Source organism: Euprymna scolopes, chromosome 23 (genome assembly GCF_053919585.1).
Source record: "Euprymna scolopes isolate OS-2025 chromosome 23, ASM5391958v1, whole genome shotgun sequence".
Taxonomy (NCBI): Eukaryota; Metazoa; Mollusca; class Cephalopoda; order Sepiida; family Sepiolidae; genus Euprymna; species Euprymna scolopes.
This window is the reverse complement of record NC_136504.1, coordinates 67,546,690-67,567,360: the sequence shown is the minus strand read 5'-3', so window position 1 is coordinate 67,567,360 and position 20,671 is coordinate 67,546,690. Positions and strand designations below refer to the sequence as shown.

General features: G+C 33.0%; 1 protein-coding gene across 1 annotated transcript in view; it reads right to left on the bottom strand.

The window, feature by feature from the left end:
- LOC145245973 (glyoxalase domain-containing protein 5 homolog) overlaps nucleotides 1-20,671 on the bottom strand; it is a 58,169-nt gene that overhangs the window by 15,144 nt on the left and 22,354 nt on the right. Inside the window, exons 2-3 of the mRNA XM_080107762.1 lie at nucleotides 10,254-10,403; nucleotides 2,941-3,099 (exon numbers count right to left, since the gene is read on the bottom strand). Of these exons, the coding sequence (XP_079963888.1) occupies nucleotides 2,941-3,099; nucleotides 10,254-10,403 (309 nt within the window). The remainder of the gene's footprint in view (nucleotides 1-2,940; nucleotides 3,100-10,253; nucleotides 10,404-20,671) is intronic.

The following is a 20,671-nucleotide window of genomic DNA, read 5'->3' as shown; positions in this document are numbered from 1 at the left end:
ACCAACATAAATAAATAACCCCCAAAACATGTTTTTAATTTGAGTTACAAATAAATAATCAACGCAACAATAAAACATATTGTTTTACTGTGTATGTTTTCAGCATCCCAATTGTTTTTTTGTTTTTTTCGCGTTTAAATTAAAAGATATATAAAAATTTGAATTTAACTTTAAGTATTATGGTATCTGTTCAGTGCACATTTACCTATAACTATAGCAAACCACTTAAAATTTTATGGCTGTATGTTTTTTTTTGTTTGTTTTTTATTTCAAAAATAAACAATTATAAACATAACGACTCATAGAAATCTATCTATATTCTTTTTTTCATTTTAATATACTTTCATAGAAATGTTTCTGTTATGTTACAAAAAACTATTTTCTTTACGTCACAAGTGTCACGCTCATACATTAATTCCATAGCTAATATAACATACTAACCCAGTGGGTATATATATATATATATATATATATATATATATATATATATATATATATATGTATATATGTATATAATTTGTTAAGACAAATTCTTATTCCGTTAGGTTCGACGGAATATGATCAGGAATAAATTAATTAAAAAAAAAAAGAAAGTTTCCCGGGATTTGTGGTAAAATGACATTGAAACGTAGGGAACAGGATATTCTATTTTCAAAATACAGTTAAAAAGAAATGTTGAACAACGAACACATACAAAAATTACAAAGACTACACCGTTAAACAATTTCTATAATTTTATTAGTTAAAATTAATTATGGATGTATGAAAAACTAAAAGGAAGAAAATAAAACAAAAGCGAAGATAATCAAATTACTGGGTATGGGACGTATTCTACTAATCAATTTAACCAAGCAAAATTCGTCATGTCGACCAATGAAAATTTACTAGTCAACGAGAGAGAGAGAGAGAGAGAGAGAGAGAGAGAGAGAGAGAGAGAGAGAGAGAGGGGGGGGAGATAAACTCTTTTCTTTTTATATATATATAAGCTTCTTTTATTTTTATGGAATAATATCAGTTCATTTTTTTTCTGGTCGCACCATTTGTGTTTACAAGTTACCCACTTTTCTTTTACCATCCAGGGTATATTGTCACTGATCGAAAAATATCTTCTGTTTATTTCTTCTTATTGTCGGAATTTATCCTGCTTCCAGATAAATTTGACGCTAAAGTAACTAAGGTGAAAAAAAAAAGCATGAAACAAAAGAGGTGGGGGGTAAAGAATAAAATATAAATGTCTTGCTTTGGAACAAAGAAGAAACTTTATTTACAATAAGTTGCAAATTTTTCCCTTTGTGGGCATTAAACTTAAACACCAAGGTAGCACATGAAAAAATAATGAAGTAATGAAAAAATAACAGCACTGCTGGTTCTTATAAAGAAGTTGTATGTATCCATTAACGAATACAACAAGAATATACAAAATAGTAGTGTCTCCCAATCACACTTGCATATGAAATTAATTTTAGGAGCGTACTCACAGTTGAAAGCCTGTTAGGCACATGCCTTTTTCTTTCTTTTTTTTTGTTTAAAGTTCTTTTAGAATTTTCCTTCCCTCCATGTTGCATGAAAACCGTAGACACACATGTATTACAGGAGCAAGACTTTGTCGCTTGTCCAGATAGGAAATTCCATAATACCTTGTCATGTAAAAGGTATTTTCTTTAAATTCCACTCCTTGTAAAATAAATACGTGCAAAACCGTAGTCACGTAAATAGTTTCCAGAAATCTGTTTCGTCACAGCCAGGTATTAATTTCTTGCCGGGTTTACTTCTTTGAAGGAGGGCTCGTCAAAATTCCATTTTCAGCGCCGGGCAATGAACACGTTCACTCTCCACGACAGCAGAATTTCAAAATAGAACGAAATACGCGCTGAGCTCGTGACGTCATTACAGAGCTAGCATTTCTCCTTTCTCCAAATTAAAGGGAGTTTCGTACAAACCGAAAATATACGAAACTAAAAATCATAATGGATACAAAATACAAAAAATCATATATAAGAACCAGATAAACAATAATAAATGTAAACAGGGAGGATGCATATCATTATTGGTACAAAAAAAATTCCAACATTATTCTCTTCCTTCTTCGTTCCTTCTTCATTCATATTTTTTGTTCGTCTCATTTAAAATTATAATGGAATTTGCTATTCTATCCATTGGCCTCTTCATTCATATCTATCTCGTCTGCCGTAATATAAGACAGCGGAAAATTCACTATCCATTATCTCTGCTTGCGTCTGCGAACTTTGTCGTCTCCAACTTCTGTCATCTCCGACTCTGTCGTCTCCAATTGCTTCTCTAGCAGTCCCCTTTTCTTCTTTATGACAAACTACTTTTCGTATGCATGCTGTCTATTGTATCCTCTGCCTCTGTCTCTGCCTGTCTCTCTCTCTCTTTCTCTCTCTGTACATTTTTGTTTTTATGCACGCATACCTGCCGACCAACGTATCCTCTCTCTCTTTTCTTCTTCTCGGTCTGTTCGCTCTCTTCCTCTTTCACTCTCCTCGCTCAAGCGTATACTTTACGCACATGAACTACTAAATCTTCTTTCCCTTCTAAACCGCTGGGCGCTGATCGCCTTTTCTTTCTCGCATTATAGAGCCTCTTTCTCTCCTCTTTTTTATTTCACGCAGACGATAAGTAAAATCTCTCTCTCTCTCTCTCTCTCTCTCTCTCTCTCTCTCTCTCTCTCTCTCTCTCTCTCTCTCTCTTTCTCCCTCTCTCTGAATACAAATGTATTCGCTGACAATTATAAAGAAAAGAAATAAAACATACCGTTGACGATTCTTAGCTCAGTTTTAAAAATCAATTTTAAAATTAAAATATGAAATAAAATATTATGCCACCCAATTATGTGATTACATAACAAAACAAGTCAGCTATTATTATTACATGCTCTGTAACAAAAACATTTAAACTTAATACTTAGAAGAATTTTACCTCAAGGTGTTTGATGACATCCACAATTTTCGTTTGAGTGATAAAGCAAACATCAGCAGATCCTGGCATCGGTTCACTCGCTTTTGGTTCAAATTCTTTGCCAAATTCATGCAAATTAATCTTTTGATCTCCGAACGTCAACGCTTTCCGAGTGTCGTTCTAAAATATTCAAATTTTAAATTAAAATGACGAAATGACAGCCATCTTACGATTTTGAAAGAAAATGGTAGAGAGTGTGAAAAGTTGCACAAAAACATTTCTCTTAAATATGTACTTGATTACTTCTCTTAGTTTTACAACCTCCCTATATATTTAAATGAGTGGGGTCACCAACAATGGATATTTTTTTTTATACTTATTTTATTATTTCGTATTTTCATTTTTGATTTTTCAATTATTTAGATCATTGAAATAATTTTTAAGTCATTGAAATAATTTTTAAATAGTTTTAACGCGTTTCGGACGTTTTCATGTTTTTTAAAGCGTCCTCTTCAGAAAGTTTGTAAAATACTCAAAATGTAAAATATTTAAAATGTAGAATAGCGTTTTTGCTGACCATTTTAATAATAATAGATGTTTCAAAGAGATAGGAAGATTACTAAATATTTTTAACTGTTTTCATTAATGTATTTCTCCCGTCCCTTGTTTATTGAGGTCAGTACATGGTCACTAAATGTTGTTGTTGTTGTTGTTGTTGTTTGCTTTTATTTTTCCCCTTTTTTCCATTTCTTTTTTTTTTCTTTTTCTTACTTGCATTGATATTGATCATATAAGTATTTCTGTGTGTGTGTGTGTGTGTGTGTGTGTGTGTGTGTGTGTGTGTGTGTGTGTGTGTGTGTGTGTGTTTCCTTGTAATAGCTTGTGGGACGTGTGTCTTGTCTTATAGTTTGAGTAAGTTTTTTCTAGAATTCGCTTTTTTTGGTAGGAGGGTTGTCATTCAGTTTTGATTTTTAGATTTTAATTTCTTTCTATTGTGATTTTTGTTTTAGTCTTAGTCTGTTGGGATATTCATAATATTTATAATTTGATAATTGTTGATATAAAAGAGCGATATTTATGAATAGGGTATTTCTTAGTGTTCCTATTTATTTGTCTCCCCATGTAGGCAGGGTTAGACACAGGATTGATTTTTAGTGTGGGGAAAATTTGCCGAAAAGGAGGCACTTTGGATAGACACAAGAATAGGAATAAGAATTGTCTCAGTCACAAAAAATTTAATAATGTTTTAATATCAGAAAATAGTGACTAAAATATTTTGTACGTTTAGCATTGAGTTATGTTTGAAAAAAACGTTCATCTTAATTCGTCTAATGAATTATAATTTGCAAAGTTACCTATCTCTACGCTTGTATCTGACACTTTCATCTTTTCTTGTGGTATGTTGTTGGAGCTATCTGCTTTTATTTTATACACTATTGCTTTTTAATTCTAATAAATATGGTTCATTGGAAAAAAGGAGCAAAATCATTATTTCCAGCATGCTCTAGTAAGAGTCGTTGTCAAAATACAGCTGAAGAAGGTCAGAGGTTACATCAGTCGAAACGTTGTGTGAATAACCACCAAAATGCAAATAGTTGTCTGAACAATCAAAATAATGCATGTCATTAAACTTCATCTAAAAAATTCAAAAACATATAAATTATCTATTCTTTATTTCTTTTCTAATGGTTTTGTTGATGTAAAGACAATTCATTTGAATCAGCAAGTTATAATATTTATGACTAGCATAATTTTGTTTTGCTGGTGTTGTTTCCCTCACATAATTAGGTACTTACAGGAAAAACTCTGTGACAGTTGCAAGTTGTTATGGTGATTTACTGCATTGGGTCATTAGATGAACTCCTCCCTGACATTGATAGTGATAATGGTGGTAACAGAGTCTATATGACTAATCCAGACGTAGTCTCTGGCAACACATTACTTCTGTACTTTTTGTAAATACATACGCTTGTTCACTATACCTAAGTCATAACATAAACATTCCTTGCCCACCTTGTAATTTCCTCGGTTACCTGTAAAACATGTTTCTATATCTCAATTAATCTTTCTCTTAAATAGTTCTCTTTGTTGTCTGCTTTATCCAATACTGATAACAAAAATGGGGTTATCTGATTGTTAATTGTATGCAGTGGCCGAGTTTCTGATACCTACCTCTGAACCTGTGTCATGAATGGGCAGTTTTAATAGCAAGAATGCACCCCAATCATCTATGATGGAAAATAGCAGTCAGATTGGGGTTAAAATAATGCACATCAATTAAAAATAAAAATATATATGAAAAGATTTTCCTGTTAAATACAATTTAGCTATCTTCAAAACATTACATAGATACACTTATAGGGTAGAACGATAAAATTGTTGCCTTAAATAAAACAACACTATAGTTTTATTTTAAAACTTTTATTGAAAAATTAATTCAAGTAATTTGATTATGTAGTAGAGCTGACATCTATTCAATGTAGCCGCCTTCAACCTCAATCACCATCTCAGTACGGGTCCAGAACTGGGAGCATGCCTTTTCTACAAGTGCCAGTGGGAGCTCGGTGAATATTCAGCGGATGGTGGTGATCAGACTGAATTTGATGTTGTGGGAGGTCATGTTGGTGATGTTATTGACATATGACCAAACGAAGTAGTCCATCAGGTTCAGATCGGACAGGAGAGTGAGAGAAAGGTACAAACTCCTTCTGAAACCAAGCCTGGCTCTGTTTAGACTTGTGGGCCGGCACCAAGTCCTGCTGCCACAACCAGGGTCTGTCAGCAGTCAGCTGATTGTACCAGGGAATCACCACACTCTTCAGTACATCCAGGTACACTTTGGTATTGACCTTTAAGCTGACTTCGGAGATGTGAGGTGGCATGATGTGGCTCTTACTTGAAACTGCACCTAAGACCATAACTGTGGGTCGTTCAATGCGTTGAGCTGTGCTTTCAAATGTTGAACCATCCGGATTTGCATTTTGAGGATGCTGACAATGGTCCTGTTATCATAACTTAAATCAGTAGAGAGCATGAGTTGTACAGAGGCACATCTCCGATCTCGCTCATTGAACATTGTGTCACTTTCAAACATGATAGAAGGCTCCTATCGATCTTGGGATTTGTATACAACTGGCCAACTAGTAGATGGTCTGCAACAACAAAAGAAAACCGATTTTCATCAAACGGAAATGGAATCATGTCATCTTTTCTATGGTGACAATTTTATTGTTTCACCGTGTACATAGATTTCTATGCTACCATTGTCAACCAAAAGAAAAGTCTATTAAGCATATATACACAGTATAATGATGCATGGAAGTGAAACCTGAGCAGGGAGTGTTAGGGACATGCATTGCATGAAGAGAAATGATATGAGAACAATAGATGTGTAATGTGAGTTTTAAAGACAGCCTTAGGTCTGATAACCTCAGGGAAAGATTAAATCTGAAGAGTATATAGAGATGTGTGCAGAACAGGAGACCTTGATGGTATGGATGGATGAAAGTTATTAGAACAGTTGAGATAGCAGGTAAAGTTTACAAGGAAACCATGGGAGGCAGTGATAAAAAATGACTTGAGAGTAAGGGGGATAAATTAAAACTTGGCCAAAAATAGTTCAGTTATATATATATATAAGTGGATAGTCCTTAATCCGCGGAGTTTCGAAGAAATACTCTCCTTCTCATCAGAGGGTAGGAATTAGCAAAATGCGGGATCGGATTTTGTAGTTGATGAAACAACAAGTAAGTCAAAGATCTTACTTGATAACATAAAAGTGAAGCAGAGGGAATATGGTTAAGAAAAAGGTGATTACACGTGAATGGATAGTCTGGTGAAAGATAAATAATCCAATGACGGTAAAATCCAAAAATATAACTTCAAGAAAGTTAATTGAATTTCCATTTGCACAAGTAAATCCAAGGAAATCCCGTAATTGGAAGATGGTCCAAAATAATCCAAAGGCTGAAATCCATGGAATAATTCACAAATATGTACAAGGGAAAAGGGGAAAAATTTCAATAATATTAATAAAAGAAAAATAAGATATGCTTTTATCAGTGCTGCCGAGACATAAATATAAATAAGAAAGATTAGGGAAGAAGAAGGGGGGGGGATTAAATGGTGATAGAATTAAATATAAAATAGAAAAACAAATGTCAAAATGACCCAGACAGGAAATGTTAAAAGGCGTGAAAAAATTTATAGGGCAAAATAATATAGGTCAACTGTTGTTTTTGTTGTTTCATCAAATACTTTTTTATGCAAAATCCGATCCCGCATTTTGCTAATTCCTACCCTCTGATGAGAAGGAAAGTATTTCTTCGAAACTCCGCGGATTAAGGACTATCCACTTATCAAGTGTTTCCTTTTCAGATTAAATATGTTTTTAACTCTTTTTCAAAGTGTTTTTTAACATGTTTTATTAACTGTTTGCTCGTATATATATATATATATATATATATATATATATATATATATATATATATATATATATATATATATATAATTTTGTATTTTCTTTATATAAATATAGCCATATCTTGCTACGATGTGCATAATTAATAAAAAATCTATATAATTATAAAACTCAAATCAACTTGAAACGAATATTATAGCTTACATCCGGTTTACGACTTCCGGTTGTGCATGCATACATAAACACATAATCAATGCGACAATAAAACATTGTTTTACTGTGTACGTTTTCAGCGTCCCGGTTGTTTTTTTTTTTCACGTTTAAATTATCCAAATAAACAATTGTTAATACTTTCTGCATTTTTTTTTATATCGTTCATTTCCATATTACATTTAAGTTATTTTAACGCAATTTTCTTAAAAATAAATCTGCTTTAACCCATTGACAATCATAAGAGCATTTTACAACGGCGATTTACCCACCGCCTTCATTTTTAAAAAATTTATTCTCCATTTTTTAATACACCTTTCTTAAAAAACATTCATACATTTTCTTCTACACTACCAATATAAATAAATAACCCCAAAAATATGTTTTTTTTAAATTTGCATTACAAATAAATAATCGACGCAACAATAAAACATATTGTTTTACTGTGTACGTTTTCAGTGTCCCAATTGTTTTTTTTTTTTACGTTTAAATTAAAAGATATATCAAAATTTGAATGTAACTTTAAGTATTATGGTATCTTTTCAGTGCACATTTACCTATAAGTATGACAAACCACTTATAATTCAATGGCTGTAAGTTTTTTTTTCAAAAATACACAATTATAAACAGAACGACTCATAGAAATCTATCTATATTCTTTTTTCATTTTAATATACTTTCATTGAAATGTTTCTGTTATGTCATAAAAAATACATGAATTCCATAGCTAATATAACATACTGACCCAACAGAGCACGGGTAGTCTAGCGATAAATAAAAAATGATAATTTGCTCTCTTTGAATGAGAACTATTGTTGGAATTCAATGATTCTAATCTTTGGAATATACTTCAATTTGGAATATATATATATATATATATATATATATATATATATATATATATATATATATGTGTATACTTCAGAATAGTTTTTATTTAACAATCAGTTGTTATGGAAACGTGAGATTGTAAGGTTTACAAAATATTACTGGCAGTAATATTCTATAAGTTATCCCATCTAAACAAGAGTTGCTCGATATGCAAGATAGAGCAAATTAATCGCTGGACCCACAAACAAATTTATACAAGCACTTGCCCGATTCGGATATCTACACAGCTATGCGGATTACCCAATATATAACTTGGACCTTATTACCAAACAGATGTAAAGAACGCATAACATGGATTTTACCAAGCAAGCTGAATCTAAAAAACTTTCATATCCTTTTTCTGCAAATCCTCCAGCTACAGGACTTCTGATAAATTTATTATTTTGACTTTGACTTTCCATGTCTCACTGACTTTAGCAAATAGGGTGCATACCTTTATAAGTATTTGCTAATATTTTCTCTCCTCTGATGAGACGGTAGACATCAAAACCCTATAGGTTAAGGAGATTAATTTTCTAAAGCATTCTTTGTCTTGCTTAGAATAATAAAAATTCTTTGATATGAAACTCAACCACTTCATTTCATTTCAATGAGAGTTTTTTGAAATTCATTGAATCACAATTTAATATATATATATATATATATATATATATATATATATATATATATATATATATATATATATATATATATATGAATAAATAAACTGAAAGATCGTCATGCAAACTCTGTAAAGTTGAGATCATGGAGGAAGAAAAGAGGAAGAAATTTTCGAATTCTATAAAAATAGATATGTAGTTAGATAATTTCTTAATCAAATATATGTTAGATATTAAAGGTATGATTTAATCTAATAAAAAATATATTATGTACATAATATATATTAAGACATACTTCAAAGATATGCTTAAATCTATTATTATACTGAAACTGAGTTAAACGTTTGTTTCCTTGAGGCTTATATTTCTTATATATTTGAATCATACAAAATAATGTTAAAATGTTCCTTCGCTTAAGGATTTAGTTATATTTGAATAAGATCCATTTCAATTGTTCTAATAAGCCACAATTTACTCAGCTATCTCTCACTTTTACCCTCTTTCACAGAATATTGTTTGACTGCTGCTCATATTTCATACGGTATCTATCACTCTCTCTCTCTCTCTCTCTCTCTCTCTCTCTCTCTCTCTCTCTCTCTCTCTCTCTCTCTCTTAACAGCTTAATATAATAAAAAAATGTTATGATAAAACAGATTTCCTCGAGAAAACATATTAAAAAGGAAGGGAATCTTTGCTCTTGGTTATCTCCCTGTTTTCAAAGAGATTTTGAGAGTGAGTTACGTCCTTTGTATTTTTCCAGACAGTCAGCCTTTTGGATTGCATGTGTCACACAGCTCTCTACAAATAACATGTTTAAACTAATAAGTAATTCTTCTTGAGATTTTAATAAAAAATAAATATTGTTGATCTATACAGAAGAGATTTATTCAAGTTATTCTTTAGATTCGTCCCATATCTAACATCAAAAATGAAAGAATAAAAGATAGGAATAGTTCATTATCAACAAAAAAAATATCATCACAAGTAATAATATTATTTAACTTGTAGCTGCAAAAAGAAAGAAAGTGTGAAAGGAAGACATACCCAGAAAAGACTAGGAAACTAACTTGGGATTTTCTCTTCTAATTTTTAAAAATATTTAACTGGTTTTGCAAACTCACTTTTTCCTGATTTAAACAATCTAACCTGAGCTCAATAGGTGACTCAACACATCAAAATTTTTTTATAGTATACTTACATATAGCAATACTTACTTTAAAAGTAATCAGCTCCATTCCAAGGGCTTTTGTATAAAATTGAATAGTTTTATCTATATTCTTTACTGTAATGACGAAATGGTCAAGCCTGTCTAACTTGAAACCAGTTGCCATTGCTCTGACCACTAAAGAACCGGTGCACCAAGTCTGTTAGTAATAGAAAAAAAAAACTATAAAGAAAAGAAAAAGAAGGAAGAAGAAAATAGACTCAATAGAAATCTCGGCAGTATAGAAATGTTTACTTTATTGGTTGAATTGAAAATGATACCAAGTAAAAGTAGGACAGAAATTGTGTTCTTGTTTTTCTTTTTCCCCTGCCACAGAAGTATTAAATAGGACAGAATCTGCATTTCCATTGAGTTGCACATTTATTCGTATGCACAGGACCAGACTTTCATCTGCTGAGGCCATCAGCTATATAAAATTTGAGGTCCTTCTCTAAAAACTGTGACTAAAATGATTTCTATACTATATATAAAGTTAAGGATATGTTGGTGTGTATATAGGAATAAAGTAATATGTGAAGAATAAAATTCGTCTACCTACAACCACTGAAAGGGTTTTCTTTTTTCTTTTTTTTTTGTCCTCTGTGTGCCTGTAGCTAGATGGAACTTTCATTAACAGAATTTCTTTATAAGAACTGTCTGTCTGTGGAATGCAATACCTCGGGGTTGCTTCTTAGATGACGACAACATGATAGTTTTCAAGTTCAATGTTAACAAATTTTTTTGAGTAATCAAATTCTGACCAGATCCAATCCATCGTCTGCGATTCCCATGGTGGTAGTGTCACCATCCATCTGACACAAATCATTAACTCTTGTCCTTGAGTTGCCTTCAGGCTTAGATAAGCAGTGCTTAATTAATTTAAAAAAAAATAATACTGCTAACCCTAACCTTTTATCTTTTGCCAGCTAATCTGACATGATGGTTAGAGTGTTCACTAATGTGCCAGAAAACCGAGCTCAAATTTCAGTAAAATCATATCAAAGACTCAAAAAATGGTACTTAAGGCCTCCTTCCTAAACGCTCAGCATTATAAGATGAAGATTAAGAAACGAAATAATTCAAAGAAAGGAGTACTACTATCCTCTACATCTTAGTATCCAATAAAAAGAAAGCTCGAGATTATTTATATTTTATATCGTTCCTCTTCTTTCTCTCTTCTCTCTTTTTTTATAACCTGTTCTCTACCTTCACAGTCACTTTTCAAGTTTCAGCCAATCATGTTTTAACATACATACTACCACCCAACGTCCACTCCCAGCTAACACATACTCTTTCTTTTTACTCACATCCATAAAGGATTAACCTTCATGCCACTACGTCTACCAATATTTGTATATTTAAACTGGTTTCAACAAATAAATATTTCATTCCATGAAAAGTTTCGTAACAGAAACAAAATATCGAATCAGCATTATGATGTTTTTGTTTTCATTTTTTTCCTGTTCGAACAAGTATTACTCTATTCCCGTATACGCCAACGCATTCTGTTGGAAATGTATAGTCATAAAAATTAAAAATTATAGTCATATAAATATTTTGTTGTTTATTCATGTGTTCTTTGATTTTTCATTTACAAACGCTGTTCATTGGCACTTACTAACTGGTGACCTATTCATATTTTTATCTGTCTTTTTCATTCATCGATTTAGCTATATCATAAATCGATTGTCAATGTGGTTCTTGGTAAAATCACAAAGTGCTAATGTTGTCTAAAAATAGCGCTACAAAAGGCCAGGGGCCATGCCATATATTGATGACCCTGACGTTTAGTAGACACACTATAGGGTAATTATCGATTAGGTCCATAAAATCACAGAAATATGTTAAAAATTAGAAAAATTCATCTCTTTAAATAGATTTTCTTTGTTTTATAAAACAAAAATAAAATTAAACAAAGAATATCTTACGAAAAAGGTTTAAATATTTATATATTAATACCATAGTACCTTTAATGTCAGGGTTTCCAGATTATTATTAAAAAGTATAATGGGGTATGATCCCGCACAGTCGAGAGATTCTATTTATAAAGGATGCTGCTAGGAACTGACAAATCGAATTAATTCACGTTCTGCTACCAACCAATCAGAAACCAGAATTGCTCCATAAATATTAAACCTTTCAGTAGCAATTTTGCATATGTTTTCTTCGTGTCAACACGGGAAGAATCTTTTGCTCTGTAGATTCCAACTCGAGAACTGTATTACTGCGAACCAGCCACCTCCCAGGACCTGTGTGCAACAACGAACCATCGGAAACTGTTCTGAAACTAAACATGGCTTACACTTCGAGAGCAGGTTATAACATACTATGAACGTTAAATTAGTATATAGACACACTAATTTAAAGTGCGTATTATGTTATCACCTTCTAGCCTCCTTTTTAATAAATAGGATCTCCCATTCACCAATGATGCAATGTTAAAAAAAAATATATATAATAAAAATGATGCTGCTTTTGGGCTGTACATAAAACTAAAATATACCTTATTGGCCTTTAGGCTACGATCCAAGAATAGTATTTGTTCTGTCTAAAGATCGTATAATGATATTGTGGCGTTTCCATTCGTGCCGGACGACCATACAATGGAAATATGTCACAGACTCCTATAAGGATATTAGGGATAAATTGTAATAGCCAGATATACTCTGACACTACATTAATCAGATTACTTAGAAAAATATTTTTACAGTTTTTACAAAAGAGCTACAATAATATTGCAGGGTCTCCATTCATACTGAACGTCCACAGAAAGCCTAGTAGCAATATATTCCATATTAAAGATGCTGCTGTGGAATTTCCACAGGTCCCGCTAGTTTAAATAATTATTTTAATTGGTATTTTTAAGATTTGAAATTTATTTATGTATCATTATATATATGGAACTTTGTCTATGTGTGTGTCTGTGTGTATGTATGTGAGTTCGTTCCCTATGGACTCGAAAACGGTTGGGTCGATTTTCATTTTACATGAAGATATTTTATGTGTCTGGCAGTGTTCTTAGGTCTTGTAGCAGAATATCTTCAGTAAGTAACGATAATCGAAATAATCTGATGAAAGAAGGAACAGATGATTTGGGCCAAAGTTAACACCTTACACAGCCTAACATCACAAATGCATTTAAGAAGTTCTATTACCACAAAGGTTGAAAGACCCAACATATAAAATTAACAGTATGTTCTTTGATATGACAGGGGCACGTTCAAAATGAATTTCTGTTTAAAGCACAATTGCACCATGATACTTGACTTTTTCATTTTAAGCTTAAATTCAAGCAATTATCACTGTACAAGTAGTAAGGTCAGGCATATAAAATCAACAGTAGGTTCATTGATATGACAGGGGCACGTTCAAAATGAACGTTTTTGTTAAAAGCACAATTGAACGATGATAGTTGACTTTTGCATTTTAAACTTTAATTTAAACCATTATATATAAAAAATAATTTTATAGCATTGACAGCAGGTTCTCTACAGTAAAATGTAGACTACAATGTATTGTGAGATAAGTCATTGCGAGGACACATGTGAAGCTTCCACCCAGTTCATCGCAATGGGTCCTCAACTAGAGCAGGCAATCAATTGATTTGACTGAAAAATGGGCGATTCCACTGATTTTGATGACAATAAAAATATGGAAGTATGAAACATTCGTTGACCATCATTCAATCACGGGTAAGGTCGGATCTTCCTACTAATCCCTTATATATATATATATATATATATATATATATATATATATATATATATAATGAACTAATTTTTCCCCTATGATTTTGACCTTAATAGGATTAAAAATAAAGACATTTCATGCGAATGTAATATGCACAAAGTGCAGCACACTATCTGAGATGTTTTATAGGCATATTAACTCTCCACTTCCTCGATAACTGCCACAAATCAATCGAAGTAGTAAAATCTTTTTTCTCTAATTAATTCCTCCTTCCCCCGCCACCACTTACACCATTTCCAGGATCGTTCACAAGGGGCAGTTACCAAGGAACACTGGTTTGGAATAATAAATTGAGTATTAATGTTGAAATTAAACCAACTAGCAGGATTTTTTCCAGATTTTTTTAAAGCAATCTGCGACTATGACAGTAAAAAATCAACTCTTTTATTTAGTTAGAATTAACTTACAATGCCCGTAAAATACATTCCACAAGTTATGCACGTATATCAGTAAAAAGGTATGAGGTGTTGCAGGTTCACAAATTACTCCCCTCCCCCACTGGTGGGACCCTAAAAAATAACATCTAAAGCACATTTGTTGCAGGTATGCAGTTTCTTCTTACTTAAGCTAAGTCACTTGTAGTTTTGCTGATGAGTCTGAAGTCCACAGGTTTTCATTCTCACCTGTCGCAAAAACAATTCTCACTCAAAACTAAGATAACAATTTGATAAGTTTCAGGTGATACAATAGCTTTAGCTTTGATTTGTTGAGAAATATGAGGTAATAGGTGGCGTCATTTCATCAGCATAATAATATCGTTCAAGTGGTAATGAAGAAACGCAAACACTATTTAATTTAGGTTAACTTAATCTGACCATGACAACGTAATCGTGTAGCATTGGAAAGTAAACATAGATATACAATTCCAAATTTTTTTAAGGTTTTAAAAAATCAATCTGAGTATTGGATATTCTCATTCTACCAAGAAGGACAAAGTGTGGTTAGGGAATGCAAATGTACCCTTTAAACATGTTTGCTTCCCCTCCCCCGACACACACACACACACACACACACACACACACACACACACACACACACACACACACACACACACACACACACACACACACACACACACACACACACTTACTCCAAGATGTTTCAGACAATGGTGTCGATATTATATGACGATTGTTCCTATTTTTTAAACTAAAATATTTTAAGAGCTACGAAAACAGAAATGGTACCATAAAAACGAGCGACCTTTTGTGCTCCAGATTTTATTTTTCTACATCTAGATCCATCTGGGTGAAATAAAAATAAAATAGGAGATGTTACTTTTGGAATGCCTTTTGTAGTTCGCAAATCACAATGTAGGCACAGAGGTATTAAAAGAACAACTATTCAGAAAAAATTTAACTACCAAACTTACCTCTGAACCCAACACCTTGTCATAATGGTAACCACAATGCATATTGTCGTATCAAAACACAGCTTTTAGGTCTAGGTTTATATTATACAGCCCTTTTTTGGTTGTATACATTTTCAGATAATGATCCAACCATTTTAAAATAGACTCCCATTCTCAATGGATAACTCGTTGAAATGAGGCCAATAATGTCACAAATTTTTCCTGACTTTCCTAATAGTATCAGGCCAGTCTCACATGACCTTGTCTTATAGCTTGCAGTGCTGTGGTACCTTTTTTTGATTGTTGTAGTTGCACAAGTTTTTTTTTTTTTTTTTTTCGCGAATTGGACAAAATTTAGCTTTAAATTAAGCTCAATGGCTTCTTTTGCTTTCATGTTAAGAAGTCTGAAGAATCCATCTACAAGAGCTATTTTTCCCTGGGCGATATACAACTTCTATAAACTCTGTAGATGCTATAAAACATTCACTAGAGACAAGTTAGTTTCTTTAGATCATTTCAAATGACTTGTGATTACTTTCTTCCTGAAAGTCACAACTATGAAAGCTGGTAGAATTGTGTGACCCAATTATAAAACTAATGTTGGAGCTCCTACTTTTCTACATAATAAAACTTATGAATGTTTATATTTCGTAGTAATAAAAAGTATACATAAAAACCAACAAAAAAATGTGTTTCAGAATTTTTGAGATGAGGATTGATAATTTGTATTATTCAGACAATTTTTCCCATTTTGAGTGTTATTTTTACAAAGTTTTGAATGAAGTAACCACCAACCTTCTTCAGGTGTATCTTGTCAAATTTGAGAATCTTTCTGTCAATTTGCACCCATCATATAATAGTGGAGCATATCTGTGAAACAATCGTTCATTTTATGATACAAGCATGGGAGTTGGCAGAATTATTGATTTTATCTTAGATTTTGTGAAAAAAGTTACCTGAAATTCCAATATGGCAGCCATTTTCCAACATGGCTGCTGTATGGCCTTTTCATGATAAAATATTACGGTATCTACATGTTAATAAGTTTCTTACTGAGATACATGAGTTTATCTTTAGTGGGGTAGTTGTACCCCAGCTAATTATTTATCTTTTAGAACCCTCGATAAAAACGACCAACTCCTTTTAACATTAAACATTTGCAAGTATTTATTCAACGGGATAATAGTGGTGGAGCTCGAAGTTATTGAGTCAGGTCCAAGTCGGACTGTCGGTGCTGGGTGAGGAGGAGAGGAAGGTGTGTCTTTGCTTGCGGCTCTGTGCTGACTGTTGAATGTCCCCTGCACTCTTTTTGGGGACAGTAGGATCAATGCGCCCTGCCTGTTGATTGGCCAGTCTATGGCCAAAGAACTTACAGGGAAGCATTGATCCGCCAGAGAGTATAGTTCATTGGGGGGGGGGGTTGCTACATATCTGCCTGAGTTTGATGTGAAAACACAACTAGTCACCCTGAGGTCCCATATAGCAGCTATTTTACAAGATGGCCGTCAATGATGCCAGATGCTACACATGCCCAAGTTCAAGAGTCCATATTTCCAACAATACACAACCTACTCTGGCCTAAGTCTATTCACTGTTCATCTGATTTTTCTAAGGAAGTCTGCTTGGTAGGCTGCTCGTTTGGAATGTTTCTTTAGTACACTTTGTGTCAGTGGAATCATGCTATGTGACCTCTGCTTTTGTGCAAAGAGATCAAGCCTTGCCTCATCTACAAAAAAAATTGCACTCGACCATAAGAACCACATTCTTCTCCATAACATATAAGTCAGACTTCTCAACAACATATAGGTCAGACTTCTCAATCCCTGATGAGCTGTGGCTAAGTTTTGCAAAGGTATCAGAGGTATAATTAAAGACATTGTATATCTGTCATGCTGTCTTTTTTTCTTTGCCATTGAAACCTGATCCAACATCACATTCAGTAAAGACAGGAAGTGGTGGACGGCAGTGGGCCTGGAATGGGTAGTTGGATGTCAGTGGTCACTGGAAACCGGAGGCTGGATGTCAATGGTCACTGGAACTGGATGTCAGTAAACACTGGAAACTGGAGGCTGGACGTCAGTAGTCACTGGAACTGATAACTGGATGGCAGTGGGCACTGAACCTGATAGTTGGACTTCAGTGAGCACTGGATTTGGTAGGTGAACGTTAAGTGGACATGAGGCATGCAGGACCAAGTTAGAGCACAGAAAAGATAGCTGGAGATTACCAAAGTCGTTATGAGCTGCAGGAGTGAGCTGGAGGCTACAGGAGTCACCAGAATCTTTAGTAGTGAGCCGAAGCAACTGAATTCTGTTGAAGTAGCTGGAAGTTTTAGAAAGCAGGCAGTAGCAAAGAGTGAAGTGTATATTGCATGTAAGTAGTTTGTGGTAGCCCTGAAAAGGGCTGTTTGAATCGCAGTAATAGTTTGTGCTCATTAACCCTAAAAAAGTCTGTTTGAACTGCTACTACTACTGTTACTGAGACCATTCGGCTGCTGGGCTTAAATGATTTGACTGAGCATATCAAAGTCATATTTTGGGAGATTCCTTGCTCCTTAGCCATCTTAAGGAGATTTTTGCTGAGAAAGTGCTCATTTTATATAAGAATGTTTATGCTATAGAAATGGTTCTGATAAATGAAAAAATGGCTAAAATTAATTTCCAATCGAACTTCTTACAGTCAAAAGTGTTTTATGTATTTATTGACTGCATCTACATTATTTTTTGTTTGTGTTTAGTTGCGAAAATTTAAGTTTTATGGAAAAAAACTAAAGAATTATCCAGAGATATGTGATATAGAATCATTGAATATTACAAAGGATGGCAGGGTTATCGAAAAGTTAACAAAGAATCAATCTAGTACTCATTACAGTAGGAAATATCATCAGAAAGTATAAGAAGTATGGAAGACCGAGAAAAATAAATGAGAGTACTTCAATGGGGTCAGCAGAAATGTGCAAAATAAAACCTTCATTACTCATTCTGAAATTAAGAATAATCTTGAGAGTGCAGAAATTAATGTAAGAATACCATTAGCAAGGCTCTATATTGTATAGAATTTCCTTCAAGATCATTAAAATATATGCCTTTACTGAAAACCAAACATGTCAAAATTTGTTAAAGTTTGTCGAAACTTATGAAAAGAAAGGAATGCAATTTTGAGAAATGATAATCTGATCGAATGAAATGAAAGTTGAACTATTTGGAAGATACACAGCAACAAATGTTCAGTGAAAAAATGGTTCTGTCTTCAACAAGCACAACACCATCCCACAGTTAAGTTTGGAGGTGGTACCATTATGATATAGGGATGCTTTTCATCCAAGGATACTGGTGAGTTACAAGTTATCCGGGGTAGAATGAATGGTATTATGTACAGGGAGATTCTAGACAAGAACCTTCAGAAATCTGCAAATTGTTTAGGACATGGTCAGAATTTCAACAATGATCCAAAGCATACCACAAAACTTACAAAGAAATGGTTTGAAAATAATGGTATTAATATTCTGAATTGGCCAAGTCAGTCTCCTGGCCTGAATCCAATTGAGAATTTGTGGAATATTTTGAATGTTAAAGTTCGTAAACGGAATCCACTAAATATCAAGCAATTAGAATTAATTATGATTAGAGGAATTATGCAATGAAGAATGGAGTAAAGTAATGGTGGATCAGTGTAAAAAAAAGAAAAACATATGGACGACTATATAAAACGACTATATCAAAGACTATATAAAATGACTATATCAAACGACTATATAAAGTGACTATATAAAACAACTATATAAAACGACTATATAAAATGACTATCTCAAACGACTATATAAAACGACTATATAAAACGACTGGAAGCAGTGAAACCAGAAACTGTGCAATAAAATATTAAATTAACATATCCAATACTTTTGTATAGGGTCATTTTGAACTTTGATAAAAAAATATGCATTCAACCATGAGTTTTATTTTTCCTTCCACATACAACTAAAAGAACTTTACGAAATACTACTTACCAGAGATCAGGCAAAATCGCGAATATAAACTAGAGTTATAACAGAAAATAGCATGTATCCAATACTTTTGCATGTCACTTTATTTTCCAGGAATTTATTTTTTCAGAGGTCATTCAACAGATAAAATTTAAACAGACGAAAGTAGTGGTTAAATTTGACTAAATGTTTGAAAGTAAATGTTATCAATAATAGCTTCACGCTCCAAACTTTTATCGAAATCAAGTGATTAGTCTACTTTTGGTGATTTCTTTTTTTTTTTTGGATGATTATTTCTGGACACTTCTACTTGTTATGTATGAAAGAATTAAAGTTTGAGAAAGTTGTAACACTGTCTGGCACTTGTCTTCATTAGTTGTTGTTGGAATAATAAAAGTAATGCAAATGTTAGCCTTTAAAAGGAAAGAATTTTATTTGCCTTTTTGCATTTTGGAGTGAGTACACCTCTTGTTAATAATGTTCACTGGCAACATATGTCTCATTTGTTTCGGTGCTAAGAGTGTGCTGCCTACTCGCCTGTCATACTGGCTAGGGATTGGTTAAGGAGAAAGAGAGAGAGAGAGAGAGAGGGGGACAGGGAGATGATGAGAGACTTTGGATAGCAGTTTCTGGTTTGTGTCCTGTTTATGAGAAAGAGAAAGAGAGGGGATCAGAAACTATTATTTCTTGGGGAATAGTATTATTTTCGTCCTACTATTTGGTTTTAGGGGTGACTCAGGTCAGTCCTACAAAGTTATTATTAACAATATTAATTTACAGAGTAATATCTGAAATAAAGAAGTTGTGAGCAATACTAGAAAAGTGAATACAATTATTGCAGCTGATAGAAATAAAAAGATGTACGGAATCAACGTTACTTTACTTTTAAGATTTTGTGTCTGTATTTATTTTATGGTAGTGTAGAGTGTGTCAATCATCCAAATCAAGCCATGACGTAAACGGTTCATTTTGTTACTGGAGACAACAAATTATATCCATTGAATGTCGAACTATAATCTTCTTACTCACTGAGAAAGGGTAGCTCTAGAACACTAGGTCCTTCTGAAGTCATTACAAAACATTTAAGCATTTCCCACTCACTTTTATATGTGAATTTTATTGTATCCATATTGCTTGATGTCGGATCCATTATATGTGTAGGGAAAATTGTAGTATGAATGATTAGTACAGGTGTCATTTACTTAAGGAAAGACAGAGAAAAGGTCTTAAACTCAAAACCTGACTGACACGAGATAAAAACGTGTCTTATGCAAATTGAGATGTGGTCAGGTTTGACAATATAAAAAATCAGCATTTCTTCAGTTGGAAACGATTCTATTTTGTT